Consider the following 17,197-nt stretch of genomic DNA (forward strand, 5'->3'; position numbering starts at 1 on the left):
GCACTCCGCTCGCTGAATAGAGCCCAGAGTGCTTTCAACAATCCCACATTTGTTCCAACGCTAAACTACTCCTTATTACCTAGATGTTATCAGCCTTAATACGTTTTATTTAATATGTTTTAGGAATTATCAGAATAGACAAGGTCATTCAGAAATATTCACTACTGGATTTTAGCTGATTATCACCATGCAGTGCCCATTCGGAGCCATTTTCAACAGAGCAAATCAACAGTAATTACAGGGATTGAAAGGTAGCAACACCCGCTGTGCACACACTCAGTATGAGGAGGTGAGGACTGCCACAACAAAAGGAACACAAACCTTCCAGCTAGGGATCTTAGATGATGGTAACATGCCTGGCCCAATGGTGTAATAATGAACGTAGTCTGGAAGGAGGGCTGAGGGAGCCCGAGTCCACGCGCGGGAGACAGGCGGGAAATGAGGGAAAGGACCTGCACCAACTGAAGCTACGGATGGGTCACTTGATAAACTACAGTGATAAAACCCATTAGACAACTGGAAACGAAACAAATAAACAAACAAAAAACAGAGAAATTAATATAAACAGAATGAATATGAAAATACACTGTGACTCTGATGCTCTAGGGAGAAAACTGTATCTTAAAACAATAAAAAAAAAGATCTTAGCTTTGCCGCAAATAGACAACAGAAAATCGATACAATGCTTGGTTCAGAACTGAGATTGCTTGAAAATTGCTACTCGGTATAACAAATTTCAGACACCAATCTAGCAGTCATTGTCTCCAGGCTAAGCAGCATTGCCTTCTGTCCACGAAAGTGGCACACTGGGACAAGCTTTGGCAATTTAGTTAGTCTGCAGGCATAGAAACAAAACATTTCCAATACTGAAGGCATTTGCATTGGTGGCATTTAATTGATGTAGGTGGACAGAGAGGAAAAGCATACTGCCTTGGAGAATGACACGATCTGGCCATGCGATGACATGGAAGGGGAAAAAAAGAAAAAAACCCAACAGCAAGGATTTACCAGATGAGAATGGACACCGCGTTCACTTCCTCCCCTGGTTCTGAGAGTATCCCCCATAATTTATTCCAACCATGTTCTGGCACAGTGTTCTGTATTTCTTTTTGTTTTGTTCAAAAATACCCCCCAACTGCTTGGCATAACACATGCTATCTAATGGAAGAGAGTGGAGAAGCCACCCATGGTAAAACCTGGCCAAGATGCTCTTTGTCAGGCAACCAGCTGGGTTCGGGCAGCGTTCCACAGTCTCTTTGAACAGAAAAGGTGGACACCGAGATTTTCTTAGAACATTACTCTGCAAAATGGCCAATTTGTAGTGTCCCCCCAGCAGCTCGTTTTAAGGTGTTACTGTGGTTCATTCAGAGAGATTCAATTTTAAGGGAGTGTGCAGCAGTTCCTGTTCTCATCTTCCCAGAGAGGAATCCTGGCTGTGTCCCATGCACGTTTTTTTGTCCAAAAGTTGCTGGGTTTGGATAACAAGGTAGTAGGTTTGTATGTCTTTGAGATGAAGTTTTTCACCTTATCTGTGGAGGCCCAAGCCCCCATGGTGGAGCCTGAGCTGACTGAGGTGGGGGAACTGCACTCGCTCACTGACTGGCAGGTTTCAGAGGCTTCAGAAGAGGCAGAGCTGGACGAATTCTGCAGCATAAAACAGCACCACAAGGCAGGGAAAGGATACACAAGCCGTCAAAAAGAAAAAACAAAAACACAAAAGAAAGACAAAAAGCACATAAACAAAGACAGACAGAGGAGAAAGGGAAGGATGAGAGAAGCAGAGGGTTAGGGTTTAAATAAACAATTAGAAACTGCTCAAAACCATTGCTAACGTTCAGGAAATCTACAACAAAACAAGCCAATTGCTCAGTGCGAGAACTTGCCACACGGCTTGAGAATGAGGGATTGGCCTCAACCCCTCATTACATCTCCGCATCTCAATTCTGTTAGCTGTCTCAGAGCAAGAAGCTGAATGGACCAATGGTCCAACCATGCAACGTACCAAGACAACTGATTCATACAGAAAAGCAGATCATCAGTACTTGAAAGACAAAGTTTAGGTTGAAAACATGGAGCAGCAAATGTCACATTCACAAGTTCTCAGATATTCGGACCTGCAACAGTGCTTGTGAAAAGTTCATCTGAGTTCAAATCTTTTAGAATGGAGAAAGAAGAAATACTTACCAAAACTGGACGTTTCCAAAGTCTGTATGCATGTGCCTCTGTGGGGAGTATGCATACCCCCAAAGCACTGACTCAAGCTTTTCTGCCCAACAGTCAAAACGAAGGTGTGTGTACTCTGCTGAGGTACATAAATGGTGGCACGTGCTTGCCAGCTGCTTCCTCTTAACAGCAGAGATGGAAAATATCAGGGGCTTGGACAGAGAGGGAGGGAAAATGCAAGACACTACATGTCCAACAAACAGCTCAAACACTCAGCTTCTCGCAAGGAACTTCTCTGTCACTTTTCAGTGCATGCCCCTATGTGCACTCAGTGCTGTAACACCTCCACAAAAGCAGGTGATGCACCTACACAGAGGCCTACTCCAAGGTGAACAAGCATGTGGAACACTTTACCAACTGCAACTGGCATCCCCATCAGTAGGGATGTGCATGCAGGTCCAACCAAGGGCTCTGAAATGGTCAAAGACACCAGCAAAGAGATCAGGACAGCCCTGAGCTTTGTAACAGCAGAGAGAATGGCAGGGATTCCAGAAATGCTTTCTTGTCCACAAGCTTGTGTAGTATCACCTCAGTTTTCAATGAACAACATTCTGAACAGGGAGGGAAATCTCAACTGAAATAGGATGAGAGCTAGGGGTGAGTCTGCAATAAAATGGTACCTGAATGAGAGACAATGCAGAGGAATCACCACTGCTAACACCCAGAGGTTGGCTCTCTGCTCACTAGAAACTACATACGAAGAACGTATTGCTAACTGCCAGCGTAAAAGGAGATGCCTATCTCCCAAGATGGAACGCCACTGTTGTAAGGAATTTGGTGAAGACTACCAGGGCTGTTGAAAAGCATCCTGAAATTATAAGTGAATTGCAGAGTTAAGTAAGGGCTGTGAAACTTGGCAAAGGCTGCTAAAAAAAAAAATGACAAAAAGAAAAGCATGTAATGTAGAGGATTATTTTGTACAAATAATGCACACCCCACCTTGTATTTAGGTACTTGTGGGCTCAGCAAACAGGCTTGTATTCAAAGGGCGGTATGATGCGATTTCGGCTCAAAACTTCACCTCAGAGAGCTGAGATGAATATAAGATCAGAAGAAACTACACGAAATGATTTGTGGCTCATAAGGAGAAAAGTGAGAAGTATGCCATGGGGTACTCGATGATACAGTGGTTTGAGTCTTTCCGTAACCTGCTACATTCTTGATTGAAAGTAACTCCTTTTATAGGAGAAATATCTCTGAAAATAAGAATATTAACAAGCGTGAGCTGCAGGTAAGTCAGCCTTCAAACATAACTATGGCACATTAAATGGAGATAAGCCTATTTTTTATGTTCTTAAGATCAGTTTTTATGGTAAACCCCCAAGTTCTGCCTGTCCAAATCCTGGGTTGCTCAGCAAAAGAAGCTGCTGGAGAACGCTCACCATGAGAACTCTTATACTAGCATTACACTTGGGTCAGGAAAAAACAAAGATGGGAACATTATTCCAGAGAGCACATTCCGAAACCTCATGCTTACGACCCAAAAGACCTGCTGGAAGACTGTCTTGGGTCTGAGTACCCTGCACAAGGCAGTAAAGGATGAGAGTTCCACATGCTGTGTTGCTGGTTTCTGCATATGACCCACTGAAGGGAGAAGTTAAAGTTTGCACCCAACACACCATTCTTATTTACTATTCTTATTTATAAGCCTATACACACTATTCTTATTTGTAAGTTTCAAGAGATTATGTCAAATAGTGATAAAAAGGGGTCATAAATGCAGTTTACTAGCAATAGAGCTCCATACAGTCAGCAGATGGAAAAAGACTAAAAATACAAGTCCCAAAGATGCTAAGATTTGTTCAACTTACGTAAAGTGCGACAGAAAAGATTGGAAATGGTGAACTTCTGAAATGAAGTGACTCCGAGGTGAAAAAAAGATGAAAGACTCACACCAAACTCAGTGTGGTCATGTAACAGGCTAATCCAGACACAGGTTGAGCCAAGATATCACAAGGTAAACACCCTGATAACTGAAGGAAATGCAAAATGTGATGGTAGGGAAACTGGGTCTCTTCATCTTGAGAAATTGCCAACATAGAATGGGAAGCCTCGTGTCTTGCTAAAAAAGGATTCAGACACTGAGAAACTGACAGAGATGGAAGAATACTGGGCTCCTGAGGAGAAAGCATAAAGAAAAAGAGTGGGTACAGGCGAAATGCTGCCTGGATCAGGCTGCAGAAGCAGTCTCGAATGGCTGAAAGGATCTGAGTGTGGGAAGCACAGACCACCCTTCATTCCTCAGCAGAAAGTACCTGAGTGGCTGCAAACAGAAACTGCACGGTTACTGCTTGGGAAAAAGGTCTCCAAACTTGAGCGCTTGTTCTGGATGCACACACACAGGCAACACAGGGCTGAGCAAGTTCTGCTTCAGGTCCCCTGGAGTGAGCAGTATGTCTCTGGGTTGCTTTTTTTCAGTTGATTTTAGTTTATTCCTTTTAAAAATGATTGCTTAATTTGAATGGTTTTTAAAATTAGTTCTTTCATTTTAGGTACTTTAACCCCAGGAGGTTATTTTTTTTTCCCACAGCTGCGATAATGGTGGTTCTGCTCAGCCCTCAAATCACCTCTGCTGAGAAAAACCCTGATGTTAACAGTATCAGCAGAAAGTTAAAACTGCTCTGCACAGCAACAAGCAGTCCCTCAGATGTATGGTATGTATGTGCAGCATGGTATCTGGTCTCTCACACACTCTTCCAAGTTCTCGGATTCTTTGCACCCTTTGTTTGCTACGCTCTCCATCCAAACATAGTATTGCTTTCTTAACCCTTCCCTTCCTCCTGTACTAGACCACTCCTGGGCAAGAGTTTCCCAGGAGACCAAATTCTAATGGAGGGCCTGGCCCAGTGTCCCTCTGTGATCGGTAAAAGACACATCAGCTACATTTCTAAAAACTAAGCAGAGAGACTCAAGGTCACCTCCTCAGCCTGTCTCGTTTCCAGAAGCATGGCTCTGCTCGCTTCTCCTTTCTAGCTAGGGACAAACCCTTGGGAAACTTAATTTTAAAAAACTATGTTTAGGAGAAACAAGTGCCTGGTAAAAACTGATAGATGGCTTAATTTAGGAACATATGATACTTACATGCACAACCGAATACTTGTAACAATATATTTTCCCTATTCCACCTTCAAGCTATTCCAAGCAATGAAATTTCCTCAGAAGTAGAATCTTCCCAGCTTCCATGCAGAAACAAGCTCACCTTTAGTTTCCCTCTACTTTATTGTTAAGGGAAAGTGATTTCCAGAATATACTAACAAGAAAGACTTAGTTCTCTGCTGTTTGACTACACACAAACAGTTTGTCATTTTTCTCCCCTCTTCTTTAATCTGCTTCTTTCTCTCCACTCGCTTTCACTTCCACCCAGTCGTAAGCAGCCCCTAAAATCCAGCTTCATAATCACTTTCCACACAATGAAAATCACCATGCGTGCTCACTCCAAGCCCAGCCTTTTACTGCCATCCCCTTAACACAGACTTAACAGCCATCGCTGTGCCACCTCATCCCACATCCTCCCAGGCACTGCACAGGGCACAAGTGGTCAAGCAGCACCAACCACGCTGGACTTTCATTCATACTCTCTGCTCCCAGCAGATCTTCCAAGGGCTTTACATGGTTTCGATACAAGCAAAGGGCAACACTTACCAAGGCTGAGCTTAAATCTGGCATTCAGAGAAACTGTTCACCCTCAGAAAGAGATCTGTGATGCTTTTCACCCAACTGCACTTGCTTAATTAAGATAAAGCACTTTGGAAAAGCGCTTTCTAAATTACAGCTATCTGTTAGAGGCTAACATTTTTACTTCCAGTGATGTCAAGAGTAATGCTGCAGAGAAGAGATCATACTCAATTAAAGAGCATAACTGCTCTTTTTCTTTCCTTCTATGAAGACTGTGATAACTGCACAGAGTACTCAGCAACTGTAGGCCTGTTCATTTTACCACTCATCTCACCTCTGGCACAGCCTGTGTCTTGTTCAAATCCCTGCTTATTTCTTCTTTGAGATTTTACCATTTATCTGTTATTTTGAGTGAACTCAGATTAATTTTCAGCGTAGGTGAGAGCATAAAGGCTTCACGTAGCTCACACAGTCCCATTCCCGTAATTTGGAGATTTTATGTGGCCCCCTTCTACTTTGTCTTTTAAAATCCATTATGAAAAGAGAATGGGCTTTGTTGCCCTAAAAACTACTGCTGCTATCAGATGCCACAGCACAGCACAGCTAGCAAACATCAGCAAAGTGTCCACCTGAGCAAGATATATGGCTTTTAATTTCCTTTGTTGATCCCAGAGCTTGCTTTTCTGCTTTCTCAGTGTCACTACTAGAAACAATGACATCAGTGTTTTAGAAACAGTCGGCAGCTGCTACCACTGCTCCTCCCACCCACCACCCAGCCTCAAAGCACAACACCAAAAGCAAGATCTGTCAGTTGGTTAGAGACACACAACACAAAATAACGCTCTAAATTGAACAGCTTCTCAGTAAGCTCACGATCACAATTATCTGTCAGCACAACACACACATTTTACTTAGTGCTGAACATACAAAGCGAGACACTTAAGCAGAGATGAAGCGGCCAGGCAATGATCTGTTACCTTTTCCTCTGCGTAAAGGTATACAGAACTAGAGACACACAGAGCACATACCTATTTGTTATACCAACACACTACACTTGTCAAGTCAACGCCACACTGCTGCAGCCTTCTACAGCTCATGAATAGCTCAAGTGATGCTTGGATCAGTTTGCAACTTTATGGATAGTTTCTAAAATGAAGTGAAAGCGTTTGAACTTAGCTGGTGTAGATCAGCGTGACTCCATCGACTTTCAGGATGTTCTGCCAGCTGATACCGGCCTAAGTTCTCTCCCTTGTTTAACAGGGGAACTTGCAAAGAGAGGTGTTGGGTTTTTTCCATGCTAGGGGCGATTGCAAAGTTACATCCTCATCAGCAAACACAGCACCATCATGTAGATTACCATCCTTTTATGCAGGTGCAGTGGATACTATGAAAATCAAAGATGATGCTAGCATGTATAACCAATGTATGTATCTTAAAAGTCAACCTCCTTACCTTGTTACTATTCCAGTTTACTTTATTATTGCTCATTTACTTTTTTGCATTTCACTTAGGTTAGCCATAGCCAATCTAAACAAAACATTCATTTTATTAGTGTGCACAAAATTCTTCAGGTTGTCATCTATAAAAATAATGCTGATGTGTCCAGACTGGGGACAGTGCAGAGGTATTCATTTGAAAACAAAGCATTTCTATTAAACGAAAGAGGTGAGTATATTGAAAAAAAAATGTTGAGTTTCCCTCGAGAATACGCTCCAAGCCCGAATGAACCAGTGCTGATGTTGATACCCTAAAAATTTCACTGGGAGAGCTACTTAGAAAACGTAAGCCTATCCACAGAAAGGGATGACTTAATAAATGACAAAACTGAAGCCTCCTATGATGTTGCTAGTGATATTTTGACATTGAGCATTCCAGGCCCTTTGTAGGGGTCCTTTTCGTGGGAATAAAAATAGTATTCTTGCTGCCAAAGCCACCAGTATCAATGCAACGGCTGTCAGAAGGCTGTTCTGGCACTAATATTAGTCCATTAAACAACAAACAGCCATCAGATACTAACAAGTTGCAATCAGCGTAGGATATTAACTGGTAACCTCAGTGGGTAAAGTGAGTATTTACTCCTTCCTGCAGAGTGGGATTTGCTACTCCCTCTCCTCTGTGCCCATCTGAAAGTTAGGCATCCAGGCTCCCTTCAGGGCCAGAGCAAAAACCACATCCCCTGAGAGTGACTCATCCCTTCCTTCACTGCCAGCTGCAACAGCAGGACATAATCACTCCAAACAGAGGCCCAACTTTTAGATGGATGAAGTGCGGTCAGACAAACCTTACCCTCAGGGATTAATCTGACTTCAAGGTACCCCAAAATTACATCATATCCTTTTGTGAAAGGTGAGCCAAGCGACAGAGTCCAGCTCACACTCAGTATTTTTTGTTCTCATGCTTGCACGTACCTGGTTAGGTGCTTCTGGTGGCATAGGGGATGGCGATTTGGACTGGAAAGCATCCTGGGACATGAATCCAGAATCATGGGAGGACACACTGGACAGCCTCATGGGTGCCTGCTGAGGCAGATTGGAGCTGCGATAGCGATAGTGTGAACTAGGTGAGTGCGAGTGCGAGCCACTGGACCGGGAATCACTACTGTTAACGCTGTTCAGACTGCTGTGAGAGACAAAAGGAACAGAGAAAGGAAAGGGGAGAGGAAAAGACACAAGGGTGGGGTGGGGAGAGACCCATATACAGTACAATTAACATTCCACATGTCTCTAGCAACAGGAAGCATAAACCGGAAAAGAAAAAATGTTGACAAAATAAATTTAAATATATATATATATGCACATATATATCAGTAAAGAACCATAAGCAGCTGCAGTATCCCTCGTGACCAGAGAGAAAATGGCATTTTACCTGGAATTTCACTTAAACAGCATTCTGTAACCACTAGCAGTTCGAGTTAGATTATGGATGAAGGGGGTGATACGTGCCCTCTGGCATTTACACTTATGTGCAAAGAAGCTTGCTGACAGCTCTCCTCTACTGCACCAGGGACTAAATTTTCAGAGAGATCTCTAGCAGAGGGTCCAAAGGCATCATGGTTCATTTACAAGTCTGCATCCTGACATGCAGTTTTCGGGTCAGTCAGCGGCCAGTATACGAGATTTTTGACAGCATTACCAAAACCTTATATTCAGAGTGTCTGAGACAAGTTACTCTCACATGGATGCTTTCTACCAGGAAAAAAAGCATGTGATGGCTTATTCAGTGAAGTCCTGTCTCCAGGTATGCAGCTTTAAGAAAGACCATCAGAGAATTAATATTCCAAACTAATATCCATTTTAAAAAGAAGACATCAAAAATAAAACATTTCAACCAAGGAGACTGATTTTTAATCTTCAGTATTCATGAACAACAGCAATGACATGCCAGTCAAAACATGGGAGCAGTTCAAGTTTCCTGCTGGGGTGGCTAAGCAGGACTAGCAGGATACATAAATCTGAAGGCATATTCCTATCTTTACTGGCAGGCGTCCACTGTCTAGCTAAAGAGATGGCTCTAAAATATACATGGGTCAGCACTGCGCCACCCGTTCACAAATTCCACGTACACCTAAGATGGACAAGTCAGCTACCAGCATAGGAAGAGGAGCTCTGCTGTATTTTACCCATACGCAGTAGTACCCATACAGGTTTTACTATACAAAATTAGGTCGATTAGGAACAGATGATGGATTTTCAGCCATTTTCTTTTATAGCTTCAGGATATTGCATCTATAAGCCTGTGCTCATTGCTCTAAATATGCAAGATTTCATATATATATAAAAGTACTGAAGGATTTTTTTATATATATCTGCATGCAGAGACAAGTAGATACATAAAAGAAGTCGTGTTCACTTGCTCTGACATGCTATTGGTAACTTTGCATACACAGGGAACCTGTAGTACATTATTCATAAAGCAAACTAAAAGGTAATCGTTTGAGAGCGGCTACAAAGGTGTTAGAGCAGAATACACAACAGGATGTCTTCCTTTTCAATAAAAGGAAAGAGTAAATGTAGACACTAGGTACAGGGGCAGCATGCTAATAAACTGTTTCATGAGAGAAAACAGTTTTACAGAGAAAGCATAGACAGAACCCAGTGTTTCAACATATTTCAGGACAGCATTAGACAGCATTAAACAGTAAAAAAAAAAAAACTTGTATCCAAAAAGCATTCCCCTCTACCAGACTGACAGCGTAATTGCCAAGAATGTTTTTCCTTTTTAAACAGTTAACTTACTGATTAGTAACAGCTACTTAGAATAATCTAGGAAGTCATCACATGAAAAACAGAAAAGGAAATTATGAACGAACAATCTCAGAGCTTAGATTAGTACAGTTTGCTCTTTGATCTGAAATGGTTTCAAGAGAACTGGATCAAAAGCATCATCAAGTTGTCTTGAGCTTGAAAGTTGTTCAGTGATGCCCATCCTTTTTAATATTCCCAGTCACGTACTTACATGGATAAAGACCATGAGAAACTGATTGCATTAAGAGTTGTTATTTAAGTATGAATACAAATCCATACCACAGTCTGAACTTGCCTCTCTTTGCCCCCAAACAGGTTAAAATTAAGTATTACCAGTCTACTTACCTGCAAACACTAGATTTTCTGGACATGGTGGTACTGGGAGAGGATGGAGGAGTCTGGTAAGACCAGCTGTAATCAGAACCTTTCAAATCTAAAATTACCTGATGAAAGATAATCAATAGCATCAAGGACATGGAAATCTTTTTTTCCTCTGTTAGCAGAAACCACCTGTTGTTCACACAGCATTTGTCCCCACTGCAACCTTCCAGTACCAAATGACCTATTTTTCTGCTAGAATTACACTGTGCATGTTACAGGTCTCACAGAGGACAGCCAACTCTCTGGGTTTCCAGAAACTACCGTTCTTTAACACTAGAACTGCTATCACAAAAGGAAAGTTCAGATTTGAACAGAAAAAATCTTCAAAAAGTAAACTGGAGTTTCATTTTATCCATATCATAGGCTACTGGTTTTCTTTTTCTCTCTCTCTCAAAAAAAAAAAACCAAGTGCAATAGCTTTAGCATTTAAAAACCCACAAAAAAAAAGTGAAGATCCAACATTCACCAGCAGCAGAGCTTCCATCCTTTACACTTCTAGGTCAGTGATAAGGCTTTTAAGGTATGACAAGAAAACTTTGTTCAGCAGGGCTAAATTAAAAGATCCTTCTTGGAGTCATTTAACAACACACATTTTTCTATGCATTTTAATGACAGCATGTAATAATGTTCAAACGTTAGACTCCATCAAGACATCTCATCTCAGCAATCTTGTAATCACATGTAGTCAAGGATGTTCAAGTGTAGGGTGAGGATGTATCACCCATTCAAGTACCCTCAGCAGAAACTGGGCATTTCATGCATTTTCATGTATTTTTGCTAACTACCACTTCACACTGGTCTCACCAAACAGTTCAGGAGCACTTGGCTGGTACTTCAAAATCAATTTTTTAAAAGTTGCTTAATGTTAAAAGCGACCTTGCTGGAGTGAAGGATCTACACAATGTAATGTTAAGCCACTAAATGCTAGTACTCAGTATTTCTCACAACACACAAAGAAGTTACAAGCTAAAAATAAAAGAATTTTCCATGCTAACCTGTTCACTTGAAGATGGCAACTTGTGTGGATCCATGGTGAGACTTTTCAAGTCATCTGATATGGTCTGTAAATGGGTTATTTCTCCCAGCATTGATATTTCTTCTTCCTGAAAAGACAAAAGAACAAGTCTAATCACAGCCTTGGTTTTAAAAATCCACCCCACAACATAATGCATTTCTTTTTTCCTGATGACTGCAGGAATGTCCTCTGGAGCTGCTTCTTTCTTATCCATTAAGCAATCACTGCTTATCAAACAGAGCTAGAAACATTCATGTACCATTTTATGATTTAGACTGGATATAAAGTTTTTTTTACAATAAAGATAGTGAGGCACTGGCACAAGTTGCCCAGAGCGGTGAAGGATGCCCTGTCCTTGGAGACATTCAAGGTGAGGCTGGACAGGGCTCTGAGCACCTCTTCTAGCTGCAGGTGTCCATGTTCATTGCAGAGGGGTTGGATTAGATGGCCTTTAAGGGCCCTTCCAACTCCAATGATTCTATGACTCCTTTAAGACTGCTCTAAGTTGCGAGGCCCAGAAATCCTCTCTCTCATCTGTGAGATATACCTCAGCTTTCTTTTTGTGACATTTCCAGAAAGAGAGTGCCATTTCTGTGGCATCCGGATTAGTTTTAATTCCTCTTTGTATACTCACTAATGGACCTTTAACTTCAAACTTATAAATAGGAACTGAACTCGTGCTTTTGCTAGCTTTTGGAATCTTTGTGATGTAGGCACCGTACAAGTGTGGATCATTACCATCGATTCAGCCTAGTTCAAGATATATCAACAGCTAATTCAGATAATTCCGGCACTATAAATTACCACAGTATTGCTGTTGCTACTCTAGTAGTTACACCCAGGTCCTCAGTCTGCAACTGACCTCCACCTGTTCAGGTATCACCTTTCTACCTCTCTCCCCACGGTCTTCTGTTGAGACTGATGCTCTTTGTAAACAAGCACTAGGAACAAAATTTTCCTAATACACTGAAGGCCCTTCAGAAATGCATCATCCTTGCAGCAAGCCACAAACGATTCATTGCTGGGCTTCAGACAACCCGAGATCAGGAAAAACACTGAAACCTTTTCAATGAACTGAAAAAGCTGTCACGTAGGAGGAAAAGAGCTGCCAGAAAACTGCATGAAAGCAGGCTGCAATCTGTCAGATAACATCACTATAAGCACAGGGGAAGTCTTAAAACATTTATCAGAGCTAGTACTGGAGTAGGAATAAGGAAGGCTTATATTAAAATGTGATGAGGAGAAAAAAAAGCAGTGGAAAAAATCTGTTCATTGTCAATGTCTCAAGTTCACATGCAGAAGGAACTCAAGCTCCACTAAGTCTTTGTGCCCACTGTTTCCCCATTAGTTTTCTTTAAGGCATCCAGTACTTCCAGTTGTTGAATTACTCTATGTGCTTACAAATGAGTGCCCAGCTCCCACCATTTGCTAGCCAGAGACACAGGTTGAACTTTAGCTAGTCTCTGTAACTCTAAAAATTCATTCCAAAGATAAACTGAGCTAATCTTTCTAGAGGCTACTGGACATATTCCATTTGTGTATTGTACCAACTTTAAATGGAGAGCTCTTACTATCACAGGCCGCAGCATCGAGATGAAAGTACAGAATCGACCACGCTCCTCGATCAGAGCTTTTCTGACAGCTTGCTTCTCAGTTTCTTCAAGCAGCAAGTACTTATCATTGACATCTTGCAGAGCACTATCCAGCTGGGGCTGAATGTCACCCCGTCCTGTATGCAGGAAACAATCAAGAACACGTTTTGTCATAACTGTGGATCTACATAGGGGAATAACTTATTTTCAGTGAGCACTGCTGCCAGATTTTGCTTTCACAATTCAAGTCTCAACCAGCATTTTCCCATAAATTAAATTAGTAAGGTTTCTTCCCCAGTTAAACTAAGTATTTCACAGCACCTTTTTCTGTTTTGCACAGAATAGAAACCCAGCTCAATTCAAAAGATCAACAGGCCAAAGACATCATTTAATGTAAGGACTTCCTCAAAGTGTTCGCTGAAGAAACCCTTCATATCATCCTTGCTGAAAACCAACATCTTACTAATTGGGATGGTATTAATTACCAACCTCAGGTACATTTCCCTTCCTTCCTACTTTTCTGCTTCGCAAGGTCCTAGTGACAATTTGTGGAGCCACTAAATGAGTGAATGTACCTTCTAGATGAGATGATGTTAGAAACATGCCACTGATCACTGGATTCAAGTGCTTTACATAAGCAACTGATAAAACAGCTTTCCTCATGCCAAAGCCCAAACCCAAAAAACTATCAACATCTCAAACACATGCTAATGTTCAGTAACATCCGTATTTGCCTATGAAAAAAATAATAATCTGATGTTTCACAATCAAAAAGCTTCACTATGTTTATTACAGTCAACTCATAATGCTAAAACCTTCTGAGACAGGTAAGCACCTTGCTCTGCATCAACCCCTTGCTCTGCAGCATGCCAAAAATTCACTCCCCTAGCAAGGAAGAGCTGCTGCTCAGCCACTGTATTACTGCACCAACACAGCTGTAGTCACAAGATCTTTTCACGCAGCTTACACCAATAAATGTTTTAAAGAACCTCAGTTGTGCAAACTTGTCACAAACCTCCTAGAACTAACAACACATGCCAATTACCTATGCCAGGTACACTTCCATTCCACTGTTGCTAAATACCAGGAAAACAACATTTTAAAGTGGTGGGCAAGTTACAGCTTCCCAAAATCAATTCTTATGGACAATAACCATTGTGCACGGACGATTTAAAACTGTAAGCATGAGAAGAGAAGAAGTCTCTTGATGTGTGTAGTACACAGTGTAGATGACTCATGGTCAGGGTTACAAAGGAAAACCTTTGCCTTATCATCCTATGTATTGATTCACTACTCCATAGAGAGGTGAAGTCGTCAGCTCCTCAGCACTGCCACGCAGACAGAGCAGCAAGAAAGACAGCAGGAATGGAAGCAAAGAGAGTCATGCTGCATTAGAAGCCTTACAGACTGGACACGTCCAAATTTCCTCTGTTCAGAGGTAGACATAGCCCAGATAGCCATGCACAGAGCTCGAGATACGTCTTCAAGAACTGTGCACAGAGCAATGCCAGCATGGCCACCACCACAGCCACCTGGTACCAAAGTGCCAGCACAAACACCCAGTACCCAGTCCCCTAGATCTCCCTGACTGGTGCAGCGGGGTCACAGGATCAGTTAGGAAGTAACTAACTTTAAAAATAACATACTCTGACGTTGTAGTTATCTGCTTCCCATCTCAAAGTTAGCATATATAAGAAACAATTTAGAAAAGAATTGAGTAGGTCTCTAAAACTCCTGGGCCTTCTCACCTGTCATCCTTAGGAAACAAATAGGGCCCTTCTGACTAAAGACTGTTTTGCACATTTTGGGCCCTCTCTCATACTCTTCTCTGCAATCAGAAGCAATGATTAAACACTCTACTTCTCTGGAGCTGTTCTTTCAAATTCTTTATGAAACTCAGAGTTACATTAATGCTCAGAACCTTAATTTGCATTTGACCACACAGGTGAGAATGTACACACTCAGAAAGCAACTAGACTCCATCGACAAAATGGGTTCAAATAGAGTGAATTTGGGTAATTTACTTGGACCCCACAGAGCGCCATGTCTTGGCACAAAGCAACAGAGCACCCAAATCACAGGGCAAAAATAAACCTCATTTACACATTTGCAACCCACTGAATTCAACACTGTTATTAGAATAATGATCAAGCTGTGCACTTCTGCCATGTGTGTTTGTATATGTACCTAAGTATGTATGTTTATATGTATATAAAATAACTTCCCAACATCCTCCGTACCCCTGTGAAGTTTCCTGTTTATTCCTGCACACGAGTCAGGAAGCTGACAGACACACCATCTCCTCACAGCTACTTTTAAGGAGGGCTCTTAGGCACCTGCGTAGTCAGTGTGAGCGCTTAGGCTGTGGGGTATAATTCAGAGCAGGAAACAAGCTTAGGTGAATCACTGGGATGAGGCTCTGAAGTCAGATGTTTACATCTCTTTCTTGATGTATCCATGCAATTCATTTTTTAGGTACAGGAAAGCTTTATTAACATCTTTTGAAAGCTCCATAATGCAGTCATCAATCTAGCAAGCCTTTTGAAATCAGGCATAACTCTTCCCACTCTCTGCATCTCCAGCTGCCTCCCACAGCACTCAGGCAGCTCAGGAATTTGAGAGATGACATCTCTGCCCAGTGTAATCAGTTTTCTTGCTAAGCAGCCTAGATCAGAGCCCCTCAACAGCACAACTACACCTAGAGGACACCAAGGACGTGAGGGCCAGCAGCGCTCTGCCCCTCTCCCACCTCAGGTCTCCTTAAGTCTGAGTCCATCACTTATCTCAGAAGGGAAGGTGGAGCACCGGAAAGCAATGCGTTTTTTGCCCTTTGAATGTGAGGGGAAGGTCATTTGACTGCGGTGCCTGTGACAACCAGTGGTGCTATTTCTGCCTGTGGACATGAGGCACACTTTCATCAGCTACATCAGCAATCAATTATTCTCTCCAGCCCACATTCAATGGGCTATAGGTTACCCATCTGGAAACATTCCCAAACCGATACAATTACCATAATGACAGAGAACAGTTCCAGAGCAATGTCAACATTCAGCAGCAGGACAGGTGCACCTGAAATGAGGTGTAGGACCTCCTGGAGACAGGTTGGAATGACTCACCAAAACCAACCAGCATTAGGAATGGTCAAAATGTCAAGGGTAGCAACAGGTCTGATCTGCAGTCAGCTAGAAATGAGCACGATGGCAGGAGGGCTCTGCAGAATGCACCCACGTACACTCAGGATAACGAGTCAACAGTCTGAAAAGGGAGGAGAAATTCACATTCCCCCTCTCCCAAATGGGAGTTGTAGAGAGGAACGGAAATGCAGGATCAGAAGTTGTGGACTGACTTCCATCCTAACAGGAAGGAAAGTACCGTGACTCATGGTTTGACACAGGTAACTAACAGCCACTGAGCTGCAGAAAGTGAACTGCTTCTCTTCATTATTAACAGGGATCCACTGCTGCTCCAAAGACAGTCCTAATATGTTACCTCCAGAGCAGCTGCTTCACATCATTAGCATGATGAGCAAGAGCTGTAAAGGAGCGACATGCTTTAAAAGGTCAGTTTTAGTGCTCTCTGCAAACCATTGCTAAAGGCCCCATGCAGCTTCTTAAACAACCCTTATTTGAAAAGAACTTCAGTAAAAGGTATTAGGCAGAAGAAAAAAGGTAAAGCTAATTTTCAACCCTATTTCATACTTATACTTTTTAAGACAACTTAAACTAGCAAAACTGTCAGCAACAACAAAGGAGAACAGAGTTGTTGTTGTTTTTTAATGCTCTCAGTGCAAATCTGAGCGTTAAAGTTAATGCTGCTACTGATGGAGTAGATAATACAGTAAATACTGGTACAATTATTATTTTCTATGTTCTCACCTAGAAGACCGCTCCCTCACACATCTTCCAGGTGTCTGCAGAGAACCTCAATATTCAGAATGGACATTTTGCAGGGTGACAGAATTTACACTATCCCACAAAATGCTGGGTGCACCAGTACCAGTGCAAACCAGAACAGGCTCAAATCATTCATCCCCACATCACAGGAGCGTACCTGCTTCATCTGCCAGGCAGAACAACCCCTCTAAGTCCTGCACAGTAAGCCCCACATGTACACTAACTTGGATCTAG

At 42.1% G+C, this 17,197-nt stretch overlaps 1 protein-coding gene across 11 annotated transcripts in view; it reads right to left on the minus strand.

Annotated features, from left to right (window-relative positions):
* The window catches only part of MTSS1 (MTSS1, I-BAR domain containing), a 119,532-nt gene that overhangs the window by 6,225 nt on the left and 96,110 nt on the right, over nucleotides 1-17,197 (minus strand). For 6 of the 11 annotated variants that reach the window (XM_021385676.1, XM_021385672.1, XM_021385669.1 and 3 more), the window contains 6 exons: nucleotides 13,050-13,207; nucleotides 11,459-11,566; nucleotides 10,428-10,525; nucleotides 8,247-8,457; nucleotides 1,525-1,644; nucleotides 322-516 (listed from right to left, as the gene is read on the minus strand). In XM_021385676.1, coding sequence (XP_021241351.1) covers nucleotides 322-516; nucleotides 1,525-1,644; nucleotides 8,247-8,457; nucleotides 10,428-10,525; nucleotides 11,459-11,566; nucleotides 13,050-13,207 — 890 coding nt within the window. The remainder of the gene's footprint in view (nucleotides 1-321; nucleotides 517-1,524; nucleotides 1,645-8,246; nucleotides 8,458-10,427; nucleotides 10,526-11,458; nucleotides 11,567-13,049; nucleotides 13,208-17,197) is intronic. The other 5 variants (XM_021385678.1, XM_021385675.1, XM_021385674.1 and 2 more) reach the window with 3 other exon arrangements.

This window comes from Numida meleagris, chromosome 2, assembly GCF_002078875.1.
Source record: "Numida meleagris isolate 19003 breed g44 Domestic line chromosome 2, NumMel1.0, whole genome shotgun sequence".
Classification (NCBI taxonomy): Eukaryota; Metazoa; Chordata; class Aves; order Galliformes; family Numididae; genus Numida; species Numida meleagris.